The 20228-nt window shown below is 41.8% G+C and overlaps 1 protein-coding gene across 1 annotated transcript in view; it reads right to left on the reverse strand.

The window, feature by feature from the left end:
- Positions 1-1432: 1432 nt before the first annotated feature.
- The window catches only part of LOC136632280 (sialic acid-binding Ig-like lectin 16), a 38305-nt gene continuing 19509 nt past the window's right edge, over positions 1433-20228 (reverse strand). Inside the window, exons 8-13 of the mRNA XM_066607056.1 lie at positions 20161-20202; positions 16873-17121; positions 13944-14231; positions 9367-9460; positions 7397-7487; positions 1433-2690 (exon numbers count right to left, since the gene is read on the reverse strand). Of these exons, the coding sequence (XP_066463153.1) occupies positions 2514-2690; positions 7397-7487; positions 9367-9460; positions 13944-14231; positions 16873-17121; positions 20161-20202 (941 nt within the window). The 3' untranslated portion in view covers positions 1433-2513. The remainder of the gene's footprint in view (positions 2691-7396; positions 7488-9366; positions 9461-13943; positions 14232-16872; positions 17122-20160; positions 20203-20228) is intronic.

Genomic DNA, 20228 nt, shown 5'->3' on the forward strand with positions numbered 1-20228 from the left:
ACAATGGTAACAGATGCTCTACCTCTCCTTTTCCACTGTAATTGTAATCTACCAATAGACTAGATGATGTGGAGAAAGGTCCCCAGTAGTAATATCTTTTCCGCAATCGGCTTTACAATATATCTGTTGAGTTTGCTGTCCAGAGACGAAGGTCAACAGCGAGAGTTCAGATCCACAGTAGTAAGATTCATAGCTCAACCATCAGCATGGCCTGCAGGGCAGAAAGCTAAAAGATGGACATCCAAGTCCCTCTGGAAAGTATGGTCCAATGGAATAATGTAGGGTTTACTGAAAAGAGTCCTCTAACATTAAGCTTAAAGTCTGTAGGAGTTATTTCATAGTCCACATCAAAGCAGGGACACAGATGACTCTAATATTTTCAGATGCTGCACAATTACTGTCAGTCTCCTCTGTTGTCCTCCTCTCCAACGCCAATATGTGATGGCCGTCACTGACAACCGACTCCAACTCTCAGGTTGGGACTATTAGTATCCTTATTGCCATAGCTGTGTTAAGGCCTGCAGAACAGTGCTGTCATCTCTTCTTCCTTTGGTTGATGGGTTAATAGGGTAAGAAAAACAAACTTACAGCAACAATAAGCTGGAATAGATTTTCACTATAATTTTTCAGTTTCTACCAAAATGTATAGTAAATCTTTCAACTAGAAGACATTGAACCTATCTGCTAACCCCCACCCAATTTTCTCCTAGAATTGATAAATTAGCATGAAATTGAAAAAAAAAGTTGCAACTCTTTGCACAAATATGGCACGCACCAAAATATGAGACTTTTTCACCATAAAACTGATGATAATGGATTGATAAATTCTCCCTTTTTATATCCTTAGAAGCTGATCCAAACAAATATAGCATTAGCAGTAAATAAATTAATTCACAATTCTTCTTACCCTTCTCCCCTGTATCTGTAATACTATGTTGAAGACCAAAGGAGAGAGAGGACAAACCTGCTTTCTTGTACCTTTTTATAAAGTAAAGATGTCAGTTGCCAAACCTTACCATTCTATTTAATGTGAAGGATAAAATGTGCTCAAAAGCAAACAATCTTTTTACCTTCTGGATGATACGGGGGGCATACGTATTTACATTATATCCCCTCATATTTCTTAGTGTGATAGATTAGAATTACTTGTTTCTTATTTTGACATTTTTTTATTCATGTAAGGAGAGAGTTTATTAAAAAATTATAATAAAAATGAGGCTGTATGTATTTTTTTCTTAATTTAACAGCCATTGGTAACACAATCCAGCCCCTAGAAGAAGTTGTCGTTTTGCTACAAAACTCGGCATGCAGTTACCTGGACCTAAAAGTGGTTCCCCCCTTGTCCTATGAAAAGGCTTTCAGAGGCTGCTTGTGTATAGTGGACTTCTTTTTCCACTTGGGTAGAGTATGTTGACCACTAGGAATGCTTCTACGACACAATCTAAGAGGTTTCTCCAAGTTAATAAAGTTTAAGAGGCAGTGCATTATTGGAATGTGAGAAGCTAGATGGTTGTGTTGATGAATTGCCTGCCACCTGGGTCATTCTGATCAGACTATTAGGAGGTTTTGGGACTAGTCTGGTCAGAATGATGAGTGCATGCACACAAGGCAACCAGGCTCTCGATGCCCTCAACAGACCCCCAGTGGAGATCACCCAATAAGCATGGGCAGCTCCAACTGTTTCATTCTTCACCATCCAGAGATAGGTACCATCATCATTATAGGACCCTGTGTCTCTTGGAACTATTTCCAGGCTCTTGGACTGCTATTGAGTGGAATTGGGTTGTCTTCAGTGACGAGCGTTAGAGTGGCACACTGCCCACATTGCTGGTGTGATGGTCTGGGGGGCCATCGCATATGACAGTCGGTCACACCTAGTGGTACAAGGAACAATGACAACTCAACGATATCTTCAAGACATCCTGCAGCCACATGTGTTCCTCTCATGGACAAGGCTTCCAAGAGGCCTTTTCCAGCAGGATAATGCTTGGCTGTACACACAAAGGTGTCAGAGGAATACAACATTATCACAATTTCGTGGCCTGATTTATCACCAATAGAACATGCAGGGGACTATTTGGGACACCAACTTCAACAGGCTACGAGTTTGCACGATCTAGAGACTCGGTTACACAGCAAATGTGGACTGAATTGCCGCGGGATACCATACAGATTCTGTATGTCTTCATGCTCACCTATATCACATCTTGTATCCAAGCTAGAGGCAGTACAACAGGGTACTAGAGCCTTCCTTCAGGGGGTCAATTTTCCACAATAAATTCTCCTTTTGCTCCAATATTGTAATTACTTACTCATATCAATGTTACAATCACAGACAGAAAGTTTCATTCTATTCCAACAACTCCTTCTAGGGGAGGGACTTTTTTGACAAAGATTGTACATAGTATAGGAAAGACATAAACTTTGAGTAAGAAAACTAGTACAAGTACATGATAGGAGCCCAGATAGATTGGCATTGACCACATTTACTGTATATAGTTTATATATAGAAACTACTTCTTGACTTCTGCATATTCGATTTCATCATTTTCTACAGCATTTTTAGCTTCCAGCTTTGAGAAGTTAATGGTCGTATATTCCACATCTTCGACGTTCATATATGAACAGGTGTCGCTGTCATCCTGCACTGAATCAACTGAACCAGTCCCAATCTTCGTCATTTGATTACCCTACAATAAATACAAGTTACATTGAAAATTATAGTGTCTGCTTATTTATTATCTGTCATTTATATTGTCCCAATATAATCTTACCCCTTGAAGAAACACAACCAGAAATTGTTTTCCCACCTATATTTAAAATTGTGTTCCAGTACACAGTAGTGTTCTTAAAAAACTTAGCAAGTGCTTTAATCCCAAATTTTTAGCCTTTATTGGGTCCTTCTCTTAAACCATGTGACCTGCACTCTGACTACAGAGGATCATACCTTATCTTATGTAATCCGATGAGATGCTCAATGTGAATGCATTGGGTACTCAGGACACTCAGAACTCATTGTATTAGTCAGAGTGGATGGACAGTACTATGAGTGCCTTTCGCTACATTGGCCCGAATCTCATTCGTTTGGGCCCCGCTCTCCAAATCAACACATCATCAGGATACCAATCCTGTCCAAACCACATCGGTCCCTGTCTTCAGTGGGGATCATCCCATTTCTCTATAATACATTAAGCCTGTACCCACCCACTGCGGCCAGTTTCAAGATGGCAATTAACTTAAGAATGTTTTTGGAGTATCTAAGACAATTTGAGCAGCCAAAACATTCCAGGAATATGGGAAAATTATTCAAACCTCATGTCGTAGATTCTGTGCTAACCACCATGCTTCCCATGGCTGTATATATATCATGTGTTTGCATTGTACTGGAGACCTAGACTCTGCAGGCCAAGAAGTCCTAAATGAGTATTCAAACCAAACATGCACTATCCTACCAAAAGTAATTGGACAACTGAGCAAGAATCAAAAGTGGTATTTATGTACATATGTTAATACATAGTAGGGTCTCCTTTGGCCCTAATGACATCGCATACTTCCCTGGCATACTTTTTTCTAACATCTAATACACTTCAGCTGATATATTTCTCCATTCATCCTGTAAACACCTGGCAAGTTCTCGCAAAGACTTTCTCATATTTCCTGACCTGATGTTCCAATTCATCCCAAATATGTTCAGTAGAGTTCAGGTCGAAATTTGTGCATGCCAGTCCAATTGTGGGACATCCATATCCTTAAACCAATGTAAACCGCCATTGAATTTGTGACAAGGCGCGTTGTCTTGTTGGAAGTATTGCTGACTAGAGATGAGCGAGCAAACTCGCTAAGGCTAACTACTCGAGCGAGTAGTGCCTTAGTCGAGTATCTGCCCGCTCTTGTATTAATATTCGGGTGCCGGCGTGGGTGAGAGGTGAGTTGCGACAGTGAGCAGGGGGGTGAGAGGGAGAGAGGGATCTCCCCTCCGTTCCTCTCCGCTCTCTCCCGCCGCTCCCCGCCCGCCGCCGGCACCCGAATCTTTAGACACGAGCGGGCAGACACTCGACTAAGGCACTACTCGCTCGAGTAGTTAGCCTTAGCGAGTATACTCGCTCATCTGTATTGCTGACCATTCCCAGAGTATTACCACATTGTCAACAGCACATCATTGTCTAGAATGTCAGAGTATATCTCCGCGTTCGTGGTTCTTGTCACTACAACCAGCAGACCGAGACCTTGTCATGTAAAATATCCCCAGGCTATAACAGAACCTCTGCCATACTTAACTGTTGTTTTAACACACTCAGACAAAGGACATTCCCCAAGCATCCTCCACAGCCAGGTCCATCCATCTGATTTGAAGATGGAGTAGTGTCATTTGTCACCCCATGGAACATTCTTCCATTGTCCAAAGATTACACTCCTTTCACCATTGTAAGTGTGCCAATACATTTTCTTTGACAGAAGTCACCAAACATTTGCAGGGTGAATTAAGGGAAATACCAGCTGAAGTGTATCCGACATTAGTAGAAAGTATGCCACGGTAAGCATCCAATGTCACTTGGGCCAACAAAGGCCCACTAAGTATTAACCTATGGAAATAAAAACTGCTTTTGACTTTTGCTCAGATGTCCAACTACTTTGGGTAGGATAGTGCATTTATGGCATATGTACATGCCTAAACTGGTCTCATAGCTCCAATAGATTTCAATATAGAGACCCATGTAAATGCAAAGCCACTTCTCCCTATCCTGATTGCAGCACAGTAGTCAAAGGACCTCTGTTAGGTGGATGTCCTAAATATGGGAGTTCCACCTATCAAACCTTTATAGCATACAGTATCTTGCAGACTATAATGATGCATCCACACAGGATGGATTTTCGACACCAGAGAATCTGTGACAAATTCACAGCAACATCCGCATGTGTTAAATGTCTACTGAAATATTTCCCTTTCAGTGCTGAAATAATTTCATTGTGTGTTTGCTCAGAAAAAGGGAACTGCTCAATTCTCCTTATTAGAAGGCACCAACAGATTATGTGGTGTTGTCCATTGCATCATAGAGAGGTGCATATAAAAACTCAAAAACTTGATACAGAAACATGATACATTAGGACAAGCAAGGCAATAGATTCAATGGTTGAAGGTAGAAGTCACAAATGTAAATTAGTCCTAGGACCCCAATGTCAAATCAGTAACAGGGTCCACGAACTATAATGTGTAATTTATTTTACTTGTGTCTTCTCATATGGCAATGGGGCTTCTACATCAGCTTACATACCAGGGCCCAGGTGCAGTTATTATCTCTCTACCAAGGTTGATAATAGTTTTTTTGTAGATACATAAGTTAGAGTTGAGAGGGAGATGGATAGTTAGATGCAGGGGCATAACTATAGAGGGTGCAGGGGATGCGGTTGCCCCCGGGCCTAGGAGCCTTAGGCCTTATGTCCACGGGCAAAATATGATTTAGGATCTGCAGCGGATCACCCGCATGTGGATCCGCATCCCATAGGGATGCATTGACCACCCGTCCGGATCCGCAGGAGACCAAAATCAGAATATACTCACCTGCTCCGGATCTTCGCTTCTTCGCGGCTTCATCTTTTCTCCGTCGCGGCCGGATCTTTTTTCTTCTGGCCGGCGCATGCGCGCGGCACGCAACCGACGTGCCGTGCACATCCGCCGGGCCGAAGAAAGAAGATCCGGCCGCAACTGAGAGAAGAGGAAGCCGCGACGAAGGGAAGATCCGGAGCGTGCGAGAGATGAGTTAATTCTTCTTTTCAGCGCTCATGTCCGTGGGGCAGGATAATCCATGGAGAATCCGTAGCTGGCCTGATTTTCCCCATGGATATGAGGCCTTAGGGGGCGCATAAGGCCTCTCTTCTCCATATTGGGAACCCAGTACTATGCAAAAAGCATTAGAGTTGGGGGCCCAGTTACAGATTTTGCACTGGGGCACAGAAGCTTCAAGTTACGCCTCTGGTTAGATGTAAAGCTATTTAACCTTTATAAATGCAGTTACTAATCTAATAGGACAAGGAAAAAAATTCTGAGTCGGGGCAAGCAAGGAGGTGAGAAGATAATAAGATTACTAGAGGATTTAAGAGGGAAATATGAAGACTTATCTTTCTATAAGTATAGAAATGTAGAATGACTCGTTGTGAAGTGACAGGTAAAATGCATTTGAGTATTGCCATTAGAGCCCATTTAGGCAGGCCAATAAATTGCCCTCATTCATACATCCAGCAGAAATCTGAATGATTATCGTTCAGTGTAAATGCCCCGACTGAACGATGAATTAAAATTTGTTTGCTTCTCATTCGTCGTTCAGTTTCTGCATGCAGAAAACTGTATGTGGGATCGGCTCGCGTAAACAGTCATTCATTTATGAACAACTGCCTGACAATTGTGAATGGAGGCGGGCGGCCGGAATGATCTTTGACCCACTTCATGTCCATTCACTAGCAATGCTCATTCCTTTGTAAAAGCACAGGACCGATTATGGCTGGGACGACCTGTCGGGCATCTGTGTCTGACAGATCGTCCCATATAAAAGTGCTCTTAGGCTGGTAAGTTTTGGAAGTAGAAAATTAAGCCCCATTAACATGGCATGATTGTAGTGCAAATCACTTATTAGATTGAGTGGTTTGCACGATAATTGTGCTATGTGAAAGCATGCAGTGAAAGACCAATCAGCGATAAATCGCTGATTGGATCTTTCATAGAAACCTTGATTCTTTGTATTTTTCTTTACTGTGAATGGAGGCAGGCGGGCTGGAATGGTCCCCGGCCCATTCCATCTTCAGTCATTGAGCAATGATCACTCCTGTGTAAAAGCACAGAAGCGATCATCGCTGGGACGGTTGTCGGACACTGAAGTGCCAGATAGTAGTCACAGCGAAAGAGGCGTTAGTCCTTATGGTTCATAGCAGATGATAATGGTAATAGCCTAATTTGTGTAAGACCAATTATTATTGGGTAGATTAGGACTTTGGGAGGCTCTTGACCACGGAACGAGCGTATTCTGGAAACGTTATATAGACTTGAAGATGCTCGAATTTAAGGAAAGATAAGCATTCTATGAGAGAACGAGGTGTTGGTTCTGAGCCGAAGCAGGTTGTATGACTTTAGCACTTTATCTTTACAAAATGATATGGAACATTGTGGATGGGGGGTATGGGAAGCACAAGAATTTTCAGAGGGTTTCCTAAGAAACACTCTTAAAAAATGTCAAAGACATTGAAACCTCCAGTTATTCGGAAAACGAGGATACCCTACTGATTGCAGAAGACTTATAGTATTCCTGGAGAGAACATTCTGAGGTACTTCTACCAATATCTGATGTCATGGAGAACTTCTTTAATTAAATAGTTCTGTAATGTATTGCACATCAGGTCCACTTACATAAATGTGCACTTCTGAGTTGGAATAAATCACACTGCAGTCATCCACATTGATCTCCTTCTTGTCTTCTGGTTTCATTGCCAATTTCTTCCTAAAAAGAACAAAAGGCCATTAAAATGACAAATTCAAAATGCACAAATCTATGAGGAAACATTAACATTTGTTCCAGTTTTTAAATATGGATGTACAAATGTGAAAGAATGGGACAGCAGTAAGACGAAAGCAGCTCCATTCTATATTCCTGCATGGTTTGGTTTAAGCCTATTGCATGTATCATCTAAGCCTTCTCATATAGTGGGATCCCTTGCAGAAGATAACTGATGATGGACTCCTAGTTGAGAGTCCTGGTGACAGAGTTCCCTATAGAGATCACTGCTGATGACAACATTTTATGACAGTTTTGTTTTGGCATTTTTCAGCCTAATGATGGCCACCTTCACTTTTATTAGCACTTTTTGGTCACATACTAAAGTGTTCCCATGAATAGCTACCAAATATAAATCAGCGCTTAAAGAGACGATGTCTCAATCATTGTGACATGCACAACCTTATGGTGCTCAGTGAGGTGCTGCAAGGAGATCGTGATAAGAGCCTCTTTTAATCAAATCCAGACTTTTTATGTCCTTAAAAGGGTTTTCCGAAAAATAACAACATTGGTGGCAGTGGGGGGATGACAAAGTAAAGAAAAAAAACATCTCCGCTGCCACTCTAGTCTTTCGGGGGGTTGTTTAAATTTTGCAGCGGGTATGTGGTTATTTACCCATGTGTCTTCTGCAGCCAATAGGAGGCCTGACATGACATGTCATCAGTGTCATCTGGTAAACAGATCAGTGCTTCTAATGTAGAAGCTCACATGACATGTTTTCAAGATGACATCCGCACGATGTCGTGCTGCCAGATCGGCACCACAGTAAGTATATTAATGAAGTATGGATTGTGGTAGTGGGCACAAATTTACAATGAAAAAACAACTCTGACAATTAATTTATTAAATTAAGTAATGGGACACACCGGATGATTCATTTGTCCAATGTAGGCCCGATGTTCACAGGCAGATCAGATTTGCAGAATCCTCACTGGTCACCCGGGCGGAAGATCCATAAATCAGGCCACCCATAGGGATACATGGGCCCTCCGCAATTGCATTAAAGCATGCGGATTTGATTTGGCGAGCTGTGGGGACCATCCGCAGTACAGATAACCCAGAATAAGAGGGGTCCGCGCAGACGCCACCCCCTGCCCGCATAGGTATGAATGCCCTCCTGCCGCGGTCACTGACGGATTCCGTGCAGGATTCCGTACATGGAATCCACGCCTGCCGTGGACATGAGGCCTTACATTTTAGCCTATGAAAATGGAGGGACTATGTTAAACATGGCTGTAATTCCTAAACAGTCAATGCAATATTTTCTAATATTTTTCAAACCCTTTGAATTAAAGATAAAAGTCCACACCACAGTCACATATTGATGGCTTTGTTTCACATTCATTGTGGTGACATACAGAGGCGAAATTATGAAAATTGTGTCACTGTCCAAATACTTCTGAACTCACTTGTATATTGTTACATTAATCAGCACAGAAATTTGGACATAAAAATGGAACGGAGGACATAAACTTTACAAGAGGCCTTTGGAGGAGCTCTCAGTGCTGGTGGGCTCCATTCTGAATTTTGCTATAGGGCACTATTTATATGGTGATCAACAATTCTTGAACACAATTGCTTTTTTCCAGAAATAGCGCCATCCCTGTCTAAAGGTTGTGTCTGATATTGCAGCCCCACTGCATATAATTGAATGGGGATAAGATGCAATACCACACACTGACTATAGACATAAGTGGCACTCTTTCTGTTTCATACCCTTTGATCAGAACTGTCATATTTTGTCTGTACTAATAATAAAGCAATGTCACCAAACCTATATTACTATCAGAACCCCAATATGTTAACGTATAACAGAGAAACTTACTTTCTGATATGATGCATGACTACGAAGCCTCCAATAAGCAACAGCACAACGACAGTTACACAGCTGACAGCAGCAATTATCCCAATGCTGTAGCCTGATTAAGTGGCGGGAAAAAAAAATTACTAGGCATTTGATTGTTTCTGGAAACAGCACCACTTATGTCAACAGGTTGTGTTTGGTATTGCAACTTGGCCCAACTGAAATGAAGCAGTGATACCAAACACAACTGCAATACCACTGCAATTTCTTATTCCCCATTTATACAGGACGACTGTCGGCTAAACAAGGGCACGAGCGAGTGGCGTCACCGCTAGTTGTTCGCAGTCATGCAGAATATTTAGACAGGCAGACCACCGTTGAGAGTCACTAACTTCTCGCTCGGGGCTTCACATTCTATGTCACACACTGAGCGGGGAGCGTTTCGACACAACGAAAAGTGAGCGAACCACCAATGATTTTTATGCCAGCTGAAAATGAGCAACAAACGAAAAGTGAATGCATAGTGCTCAATGGCTTCGCGTTTAGACAAAATCATTATTGTACATTTTCGATTGTTTGAACTAATTTTGCACAACAATCTTTACCTGTAAATGGGCCACTAATGGCTGACATCAGATTTTTTCAGAATGTTCCTCGAAATTAATGAACTTAATCATTGTTTATGAGGAAAGTAAATGATGTGCTGTTAAAGAGGAGATTTGGGACATTTAAGGTTCACTCCAGCAGTTTTCCATGCCGCCTGAGTACACAGGTTTCATGAAAAAAGTCACAGTTGAAAAAGTTGAAAAAACCATTATATCTAGAAAGAAACAAAAATTTGAATGATAAGGTTTATTTGTAGAGATGAGCGAGTATACTCGCTAAAGGCAATTGCTCGAGCGAGCATTGCCTTTAGCGAGTACCTGCCCGCTCGAGACGAAGGGTTCGGATGCCGGAGCGGGGGAGCGGTGAGTAGCGGCAGTCAGCAGGAGGGAGCGGGGGGGAGAGAGGGAGAGAGAGATCTCCCCTCCGTTCCGCCCCGCTCTCCCCCGCAGCTCCCTGCCCCCCGCCGGCACCCGAACCTTTGGTCTCAAACGGGCAGGTACTCCCTAAAGGCAATGCTCGCTCGAGCAATTGCCTTTAGCGAGTATACTCGCTCATCTCTATTTATTTGTGAAAAGGTCCGTATATCAGAAAAATAATAAGATGAAATCTATTTTTTTAAAAAGGACATTCTATTGGTGGCGCTGAAGAGTCTGCGTGTTTCTTTTTCATCTTCTCAGTTGGACACTGGGGATTCCCATAGTGACATCTCTGATATGGACTCTTCTACACCTAGTAATAAATTACAGGGTGTGAATAGGTGTCATGGCCAAGTGTCAAAGCACGTGTCCGTAGAAGTGGCAAAAGGCAGGGGAACAAGATATAAAATGAGGAGAAAGAAGAAATAACAACATCTACTCTTGAGGAATTGTTGACAGTACAAATTGAGGTCTTATCTAAAGGCACTTCTACACAGAGTAATTATCATTTAGGAAATCCTTTAACCCCTTAAGGACATGGCCTATTTTGGCGTTGAGGACCAAGCGATTTTTTTGGTATTTTTTCATCTCCATTTTTCAAAAGCCATAACTTTTTTATTTTTCCGTGCACGCGGCTGTATAAGGGCTTGTTTTTTGCGTGGCGAGCTGTAGTTTTTATTGGTGCCACTTTTGGGTACGTAGACTATATCGTAAAACTTTATTTTTTATGATAATAGGGAGAGAAAACGCATCAATTCTGCCATAGATTTTTTTTTCTTTTTCTTACAGCGTTAATCATGCAGCATAAATCACACACTAAATTTTTTCCTCTATAGCTGCATTCAAAGTCCTGTAACTTTTTTATTTTTCTATGTACGGAGCTCTATGAGGGCTTATTTTTTGCAAGACAAGCTGTAGTTTTTATTGGTACCATTTGGGGGAATTTATGGCTTTTTTGATCACTTTTATTGCATTTTTTGGGAGGCAAAATGCTAAAAATTAGCATTTTGCCTCTGTTTTTTAACGTTTTTTTTAACGATTTTTGTTGTACAAAATAAAAAGCATGTTCAACTTTTTGTACATGTCGTTATGGACGCGTCAATACCCAATATGTGGGGTTTTAATTTTTTTCCCCCTTTTTTATGCCAATATTAGAAAAAGCATAAAAAAAGGGGGTTTTTTACATTTTTTTTTACATTTTTCTTTTTTTTACATTTTTCTTTTCTTTTTTTTACACTATTTGAGTCCCTCTGAGGGACTTGCAGCACTGTGCCTATGATCGCTGTCATAAGGCATGGCAGAGCTACTGCTCTGCCATGCCTTATCGCTTATACAGCGATCATAGGCATAGGCAATACAGGACGCCAGTGTCTGGCGTCCAGTTGCCATGGTGAAAGGCCAGGCTCTCCCTCTGTGACCTCTTTCCCTGCTGCGATCTACTTAGATCGCGGCAGGGAAGGGGTTAACAGCGGGGGGGGGGGGGCATCTCCGATCCCCCCCCCCCCCCGCTGTTGCAGCGGGACGTCGGCTGTGACTGACAGCCGGCTCCCGCTGTGGGATAGCGCGGGATCTTATGTGATCTCACGCTATCCCCAGGACGTACCGGTATGTCCTGTTGCAGGAAGTACCAGGCTCTCAGGACGTACCGGTACGTCCTAGGGCGGGAAGGGGTTAAACGAGTGAAAATGATCTATGACTATAGTTTATTTTCTGTCGTTTAAACGATGGAATGATAATTTGTTGACTTTGTGTTCATTTCATGCAGGCATGAAAATCATCATTGGCTCATTTGCCAATCGCTCAGTCGTTCTCATTAACTTAAACAGTGAATGTGAACAACTGAACTGAAGTCGTTCACTTCTCGTTTATCGTTCAGTTTCTGCAAGTTGAGTGATGGATCGGTCTGTGTAAATAGTTCACTTATGAATGACTGCCTGCTTACTGTGAATGAAGGCGGGTTGACCATAACAATCTCCAGCCCACTCCAGCTTCATCCACTAGCGATGCTCATTCCTGTGTAAAAGTGGTCGCACTACAATACCCAGAGAGGTTATCAAAATTGGGATTTAGTTTAGAAAAAGACGGCTGAGTGGTGACCTAAAACTATGTATAAATATATCCGGGGACAATACAGAGATCTCTCTGTTGAATGACAGCTGAGAGCTGCCCCTGATTGGTCCCTGCGCTCAGCCAATCAGAGGCAGCACTCACTCACCCATTCATGAATTCATGAATGGGTGAGTGAGAGCTGCCTCTGATTGGTGAGGGTTGTGACCAATCAGAGGCAGCCCATTCAGCAGGCGGGGATTTTAAATCCCCGCCTGCTGAATACTACTCAGAGCAGTTCAGGAGAACTGCCGTCCGGCCGCGGCTGAACTCCGGCTGCAGGGACAAGGTGATTATATATATATATTTTATTTTTTTAACACATTTTAGGAATATTTTTCAGGGAAGGGCTTATATTTTTAATATTTTATTGCCGGCTCCATTGAATTCAATGGGCGAACATCGTTTTTCTCTGCCACAGCTGTTACAGCTGTGGCAGAGGAGAATGATCATTGTAGTATATGTTCTCAATGGGGTCGGCGCTGCTGCCGCGGGCCCCATTGAGCGCATATTTAGAACACAAGGAATCGCAGATCGCAGATAGGCGCGATCTGCGATTCCTTGTGTCCTATAATTTATCGGACATCCGCATAAAAAGCGGACATGTGACCGATCCCATTGCAAAGCAATGGTTCTATATATGCGCAGATCGCATGCGCATCCGCAAATCGCGGCAAAAAACAGTCGTCTGACCGAGGCCTTATTCTGATTTTCGGGTTGGAGGCAGGACGGATTTTTTTTCTCCTTAACCCTTTCCAATCCACTGTCTGATGTCTGAAGACATTCTGATTGAAAGCTGTACAGCTTCGATGTCGAAAGACGCCCGGCAGGGTAATCTTACTGTATATCACTGGCCTCTCTGTTGTCGGGGGCCTCTCCAGCATTTCCCATACATCAGTACTGGCTCTAGCCAGCAGATGGCGCCATTGTATAATGGCAGAAAGATAAAACCCCCTAGGAAACCCTAAATCCAAAATTGGATTGCAAAGGATTAAATGGGGAAAAATCGGCTTATATCTGTATGGTGTATTTTTTTGCCTTCCTCCGGATCAACATTGTGGGGTAATAGGCTGAACTGGATGGAGATATGTCTTTTTTCGGCCTCACATACTATGTTACTTATAGGGTGCAGAGCAGCCTGCTGGATTTAATAGTATGGGCATTATTAATAGCCCACATGGTGCAATACATGTATCTGTATGACTAGCACCCATTGCATGCTTTATTATGTGCAAGTATAATAATAAGCATCTGCCCCCCCATCCCCCCTCCAATATATGATGAGCATATAAATGGTTGTTGATCTGTATTTTCCATCAGTGCCATCTCCTCCATATAGCATGTTGCCTGTTCTGCATGTTGCTAGGTTTTGGTTTGTACCTCCCCATGTACGGTACTTACTAGCAGTAAATATAGCTGTGATTTTTGAATATATATTTAATTCTCTTTCAGTGCCTTATAAATACTTACCCTCTAACAATAGGAGCTCCAGCCTTCCATGCTTATTAGAGCTCATGCACCGGACTGTCCGGATATTCATCCAGCTGGATTTAAGGATCAGGGTGCTATTGGTCACTGCATTTACTGTTACAGTGAAAATATTCAATTCTTTATCGCTGTGGTTGGAAGAATATACTTTTTCATTAATGTTCCACTGGATATCTGCAGTTGGAGATGACTGGATTATGCATGCACACTCCGTGTGGCCTTCATGCTCCCGGCAGCTGGAATTTTTCCCTGTAACTGTTCTGGGTTTATCTACAGCAAAAATATAGAATGTTTTATAATATTTTTTAGAATTTTATGTAATTTCTATTACAGATACAGTACAGCCACATTTGTCATTTAAAGGGGTTTCCCTGCCCTTTAGAAGTGAAGGAAGATCACTAGGATGCGCCATGACTTCTGGATCAGTGGGAATGAAAAATCTCCATGTACCCATCTTGGAATTAAGGGGGGTCCCAAAGGTTGGACCCCCAATGATTATAATGCTCACAGATATTCTATGCTAGTCAAACACTTCTAAATACTAAATAACATTACAAAATTGGAATACCGCCTAAACTTTATTTTCATTGCTCCTTGACTCCACAGCCCAGGATGGCTATGAATGTGGTCCAAAGGGGAGTGTGGCTCACGCAGGCTGAGTCTGAAGGTCACTAGGCCACATGCGGTACCAGGCCACCATGGGCTGTGACCTTTCACTTATGGACAGGCTCATGCAGATGACGAGGCAGCTCTGTGACCGTCTGACTCACTCAGTCACTCCAGGTCCAGCACGTGGCAGCGATTCTCCTTTCTGTTCTCCCGAGTCCCGACAGCTTCTATCCAGTATCGATGTGAGTATGAGAGATGGTCATCTCATCTTGGCCAACCAATGCCGTGTGACCTCGAAATGCTTGTGAACTTGGATAGGTTCCGTGTCCAGGATCGCATGCAGAAGCAAGCACTGACTCCAGTTTGGAGACTATATGGCTTAGCAGCGGCGTATGGTATTTGGAAGATAATTAGGGTTGTTTGGGGCTACAGTGGAGGATGATGAGGGATTGCTTGGAGGACTGTGGAGGATGACGGGGGTTTTGTGGAAGATGATGGGAGTTGTGTTGAGAATGTTGGAGGTTGTGTGCAGGACTGCAGGGAAAGATGCCCTGCATCGTTAGTGTTTGAGCACTTAATGTGTAGCCCAGGTCAACTCTTCTTCTTCAAATGTGGCCCAGAGACACCAAAAGGTTCGACACCCCAACTCTAAAGGTATATACCAGGAATATTCCCTGATGTATACCTTTGATGGAAGGCTGTGACGTATGTCCTTGTGGAGGCATTCAGTGGCATACATAACTCATTGTGAAACAGAGTTCCTTAGATTGAACGTTTTTTTACAGGACAAAAAAAGGCATGCAGAAGATAACCCAAATGACATTGTTTTAATCATATACTGGCTACATGGGGCCCTATAGATACTTTGGCATACAAGCCGGGAGCCTTCCCAGCGTATACATTAAATGTAAGGACAAAATAAGTCTGAACTAAGCCTGATATTGACAAGCTTCCTCCTGTCATTGGTCACTGGTGATATTTTTCTTTTTCTTTTGCAGCTCTATAAGAGCATTTATGACTTGTAAACCCTGAAGAGATGAAGTTTTCTTATTCCTGGAAGAAATACACCATAAAATCTTCACATAGCTGCTGATATCTCTGCTTCAAGAATTAATGAAAATGGGATAATCAGGATTACTGAAGTCACATTTGAAAATGTAGGTTTTGAGAAAAGCTAGAGAATAAAGAAAGGTGGAGCTGCATTTATAATAAATCCATATACAGTCAAACCTCTAGTTTCATTTTCTTCTAGTTTAGTCAGTTTCCAGTGTCACAGATTTTTCAAGCCAGAATTTTGCCTCTAGTTTCACTGGCTGCTTCTAGCTTCATTGGCGGCCGCGGCACACGTGATCTCCTGCTCAGCGTCTCCTCCTCCTGATACTGAAACGCTACTCACCCTGCTCCAGTGTCGCTATGGGCGCTAGTAAAACAGTACTGTAGTGTAATGTAAGCGGCCATGTTTACCCAGATAACACAGTGATGTCACCTGCAGTTCTATGTAACACCACAGATAACACACAGTGATAACGCTGAGGACAGATAATGATTAGAGATGAGCGAACCTACTCGTTTTGAGTAATTACTCGATCGAGCACCGCGATTTTCGAGTACTTCAGTACTCGGGTGAAAAGATTTCGGGGGGCGGGAGGAGGCGTGGCGGAGCAGGGGTTAGCAGCGGGGAACAGGGGGGAGCCCTCTCTCTCTCCCTCTCCCCCCCACTCCCCGTTGCAACCCCCCACTCACCCACGGCTCCCCCCGAATCTTTTCGCCCGAGTACGGAAGTACTCAAAAATCGCGGTGCTCGGGCGAAAAAAGGGCGTGGCCGAGTAGGTTCGCTCATCTCTAATAATGATGCCACCTGCAGTCCTATGTAACACAACAGAGAACACAGTGATAATGCTAAGATCAGATGATGTAGTAGATGTCACCTGCAGTCCTTGGTAACACCACAGATAACACACAATAACACGTTCCATAACATGTTAGATGTTCATTTATTCTTTACATTAGTCTTTTATATTCATTTATTATTGTTTTTGGTATTAAAAACCATATTAATTCTCTATTAAATGTGCTTGGTGTTTTTTGGAATGTCTATAACAAATTAATTGGATTTACATTGATTCCTATGGAAATAATTGCCTCGCGTTTCATAGGTTTCAAGTTTGGCCGGTTTCTTTCGGACAGATTACCATCGAAATTAGAGGTTTGTCTGTAGTTACGTCCAGCTTATTAATGAACCTTGAAAGCCCACAGTGTTGTCATTGAATTTAAAGAAAAAGTTTTCATTTGCTTTACTTACAGGTCACTTTGATGTTGGCCAAGGCCACTGACTTCCCATAACTGTTACTGGCTACACAAGTGAACTGTCCATCATCACTGAGCGATACATTGTGAAGGGTGAGATGACCATTGACTCCACTTCGGTTAGTACTTGGACCTGATATTTTCCAGGACAATGAAGCTTCCGGGAGACTTTCTGCAGTGCAGAGTAAAGACAATGTGGAGTTCTCCAAGATGTATATCATATGCTGCTTGTCCATAATGCAATCTGTGGTTAAATAAAACAAAAGTGAATGCGTAAATTGTAAATTGCTTGTGTAAATTTTGCACAAGTAATATGCTGTATGAGCAGTCTAAGAGCAGGATCATTTCTGTACGCAGCACTAGACAAGACTTTCAGGTTCTATCTGACTTTGAGAGTGTATCTATAAATTGTAACCAAATTCTACAGTCCTAACCTTTCTTCTTTGCAGAATACTATTGACATATCCAGGGACACAGGTGTAAGGGGGTAACAGAAAGCTTAGCTGTAACAGCTCTGTTGTATTAAAAGTGTATTGCTGTACTATGTTGAATGGAGAAATGTTGACCTCTAGTGGTCATTCAGTATTACTGCTTTTGGTTCCTTTTGAAATGTATTGTCAGGACTTGAATCAGGGAACTCCTATGCTCCAGATGATGTCTCTACCTAGTGAGCTATTCAGCCTGCTGGACAGCTCCACTGCTTAACCTTGCCCAGTTCCTTGCTCCAGCAATCCAGCTCCTGATTAGCTCCACCCCCCATTATTGGACTTCCTATTTAAACCTTGCCCTGTCCTCCCCTCAGTGCTTGTTTATAGTTGTCTGAAACCTCAACCTTTTAGCCCCTTAGTGTCTAAGCTTTTTTTTTTTTTTTTCATTTTTTTCCTCCCCGCCTCGAAGTAGCTGTATGAGGAGTTGTATTTTTCAATGGTGCTATTTAATGTACTGAAAAACCTTTTAAAAATTCTAAGCAGAGTAAAATAAAATAAAACAAAATTCTGCCATGTTTCGTTGCGTCTTGTCTCCACGGTGCACAAACTGCAACAAAAATGACATGATAATTTTAGCCTATGGGTGAGTACGATTACTACGATCCCAAACTTATATAGTTTATTTTTGCTGTTCTACTTTTATTTTTTTCAAACAAATTTAATTTTTTAAAATTATTTTCTGCCACCATCTTCTGAGCGCAATAACTTTTTCATTTTGTCGTCGACGTAGTTGTGCAGGGCTAATTTTTTGCGGGACGTCCTGTAGTTTTTGTTGGCATCATTATGAAATACATATGACTTTTTGATCGCTTTTTATTGCATTTTTTTCTCGGAGACAGGGTTACTAAAAAAGTGCGTTTCTGGCGTTCTTTATTATTTTTTTTCTGACGTCGTTCATCTTGCGGGATAAATAATGCATTACTTTATTAGATCAGGCTTTTACAAACGCAGCGATACCAAATATATATTTTTGTTTTCTTATTTAGATTCTTTTATTATTATTTATATAGCAAAAGGGAGAGATTTCAAACTTGTATTACTTTTTTTTTTTTAATTAGTAAAACTTTATTGATTTTTTTTTAACATTTTTTTTTTTAGTTTCCAGAGTGGACAGCAACTTGTGATGTTTTGATTGCTTCTGCAGTATGTTGTAAAGGAACCCATCAATTGACAAAGACTATTTTGCTTGAAAAGCCTGATATCTGCCACCACTATGTGCCCCACCACCACCAGAAATAAGAGAGAGTGCAGCTCTGCATGCACTGAAGGACTAAACATGGACTCTAGTTGCTGTAAATCTGTTTGCTTGTCTTACAAAGAACTGTTACTGCCGATGGACCTACCAAGTAGTCCTTTGTTAATTCGATGTCCACTTTGAGTTATATTTGCAACAGACTGTTTGTTCATCGCAAGAACGTACATTCCGAATTATCGGATGTAAGAAGCATATCAAGAGACTGTTTCAGTTACTTGTTTTACTGTTTGTTAAAGTTAGGAAGTAAGATGTCAGGCCTCCAGCATGCTATTTTCTGTAAGACCCAGATTATCTTGATGCACTCTGGTGATGGGTCCATTATGATAAGTATGACCCAGAATCTGATCTGCTCTGCGAGTGGTAATGCGATCTGAAGATTGGGTTGAGCAAACTCCTATCCTGCCACTAGTAATTCCTGCAGGTTTGAATCCGGAGTCTTCTGTGCTCGCCAGGCTCTCAGCACCTTATCTGCCAGAGGGCCCAACCTCCATCCAAGGGCCTCTTTCAATGGCACATATATAAGTGAATAAATGGCATAGTGACTTGGGCACTACTATAGACATGGCAGGGTGGTGCTCCATATGGAATTCATTTGCTCACTGTTCTATTAATATCACCACAATGGAAACGACTTATAAGGTGTTTATGCATAGATATGTAGCTCCTAATTGTATTGCCCATGTACTGCCAAATTATTCTGCAACGTGTTTTTGGCTGTTCATCAATTGAAGATGTTTTACATACATTTTGTTCTTGTCCGTGATTAACTAGGTTCTGGGGTCGACTCTTTGGACTACTTCGCTTTATAATATGCAAAGATCCCATGGTGGCTATACAAACTACTCACTTTTGTTTTTCTAGCCACAAAGCAAACAATTGCAGGAGCTTGGAATAAAGTTACTGTTCCCTTTCATAAAGTTAAGTCTCACTTAGACAATAATTGTGCCCAGGAGAACTCTGGACTCTACTGCTAATTATGGGAAAATTTGGCTCCCATGAATTCAGTATGCCTATTCACAATTGCTAATTTAATCATTATCAGTATTATGACTTTGTCTGACTTCACTTTATTCTTTCGACCTTGAAGCATCGGGATGGCAAGCCCTCCCCCTTCCACGCTCTCTAGTTTTAACCTTCCTTCTTTTCCTCTCCCAATGATCTTTTTTGGTCAATATTAACCATGTGTCTATACAATTCTTTACAGGTTTGTATACCATAGTGCTCCACATATTAGAAATCGAGCTAGAATTGTCAATTCCAACCTCGTTGTTTTTGCTATAGTAACCATACTGGAACGGTCAGGCTGCAGTCTGTTACCTCACTAGTTCATTATTCTTCTTCCTTCCATAACAATGTAACCACTTTCAAACTATTTGTATATTTGTATTTTCAAAACATTTCAATAAAAATTGACCAAGAAAAATCTACATCGCCATCTAGTGGTAGAAGTAGCTAGTGCAGTAGTTTACATTTACTATTCATCTATAGGTACAACGATAACACAATGATTAAGACAGTAAAAGAAAAGTCATTATCATACCCTCAGTCGTTCGACAGATTATATTCGGAGGTCTCGGGGGATCTGAAAAAAAATCAACATAAACATTT

Source organism: Eleutherodactylus coqui, chromosome 6 (genome assembly GCF_035609145.1).
Source record: "Eleutherodactylus coqui strain aEleCoq1 chromosome 6, aEleCoq1.hap1, whole genome shotgun sequence".
Classification (NCBI taxonomy): domain Eukaryota; kingdom Metazoa; phylum Chordata; class Amphibia; order Anura; family Eleutherodactylidae; genus Eleutherodactylus; species Eleutherodactylus coqui.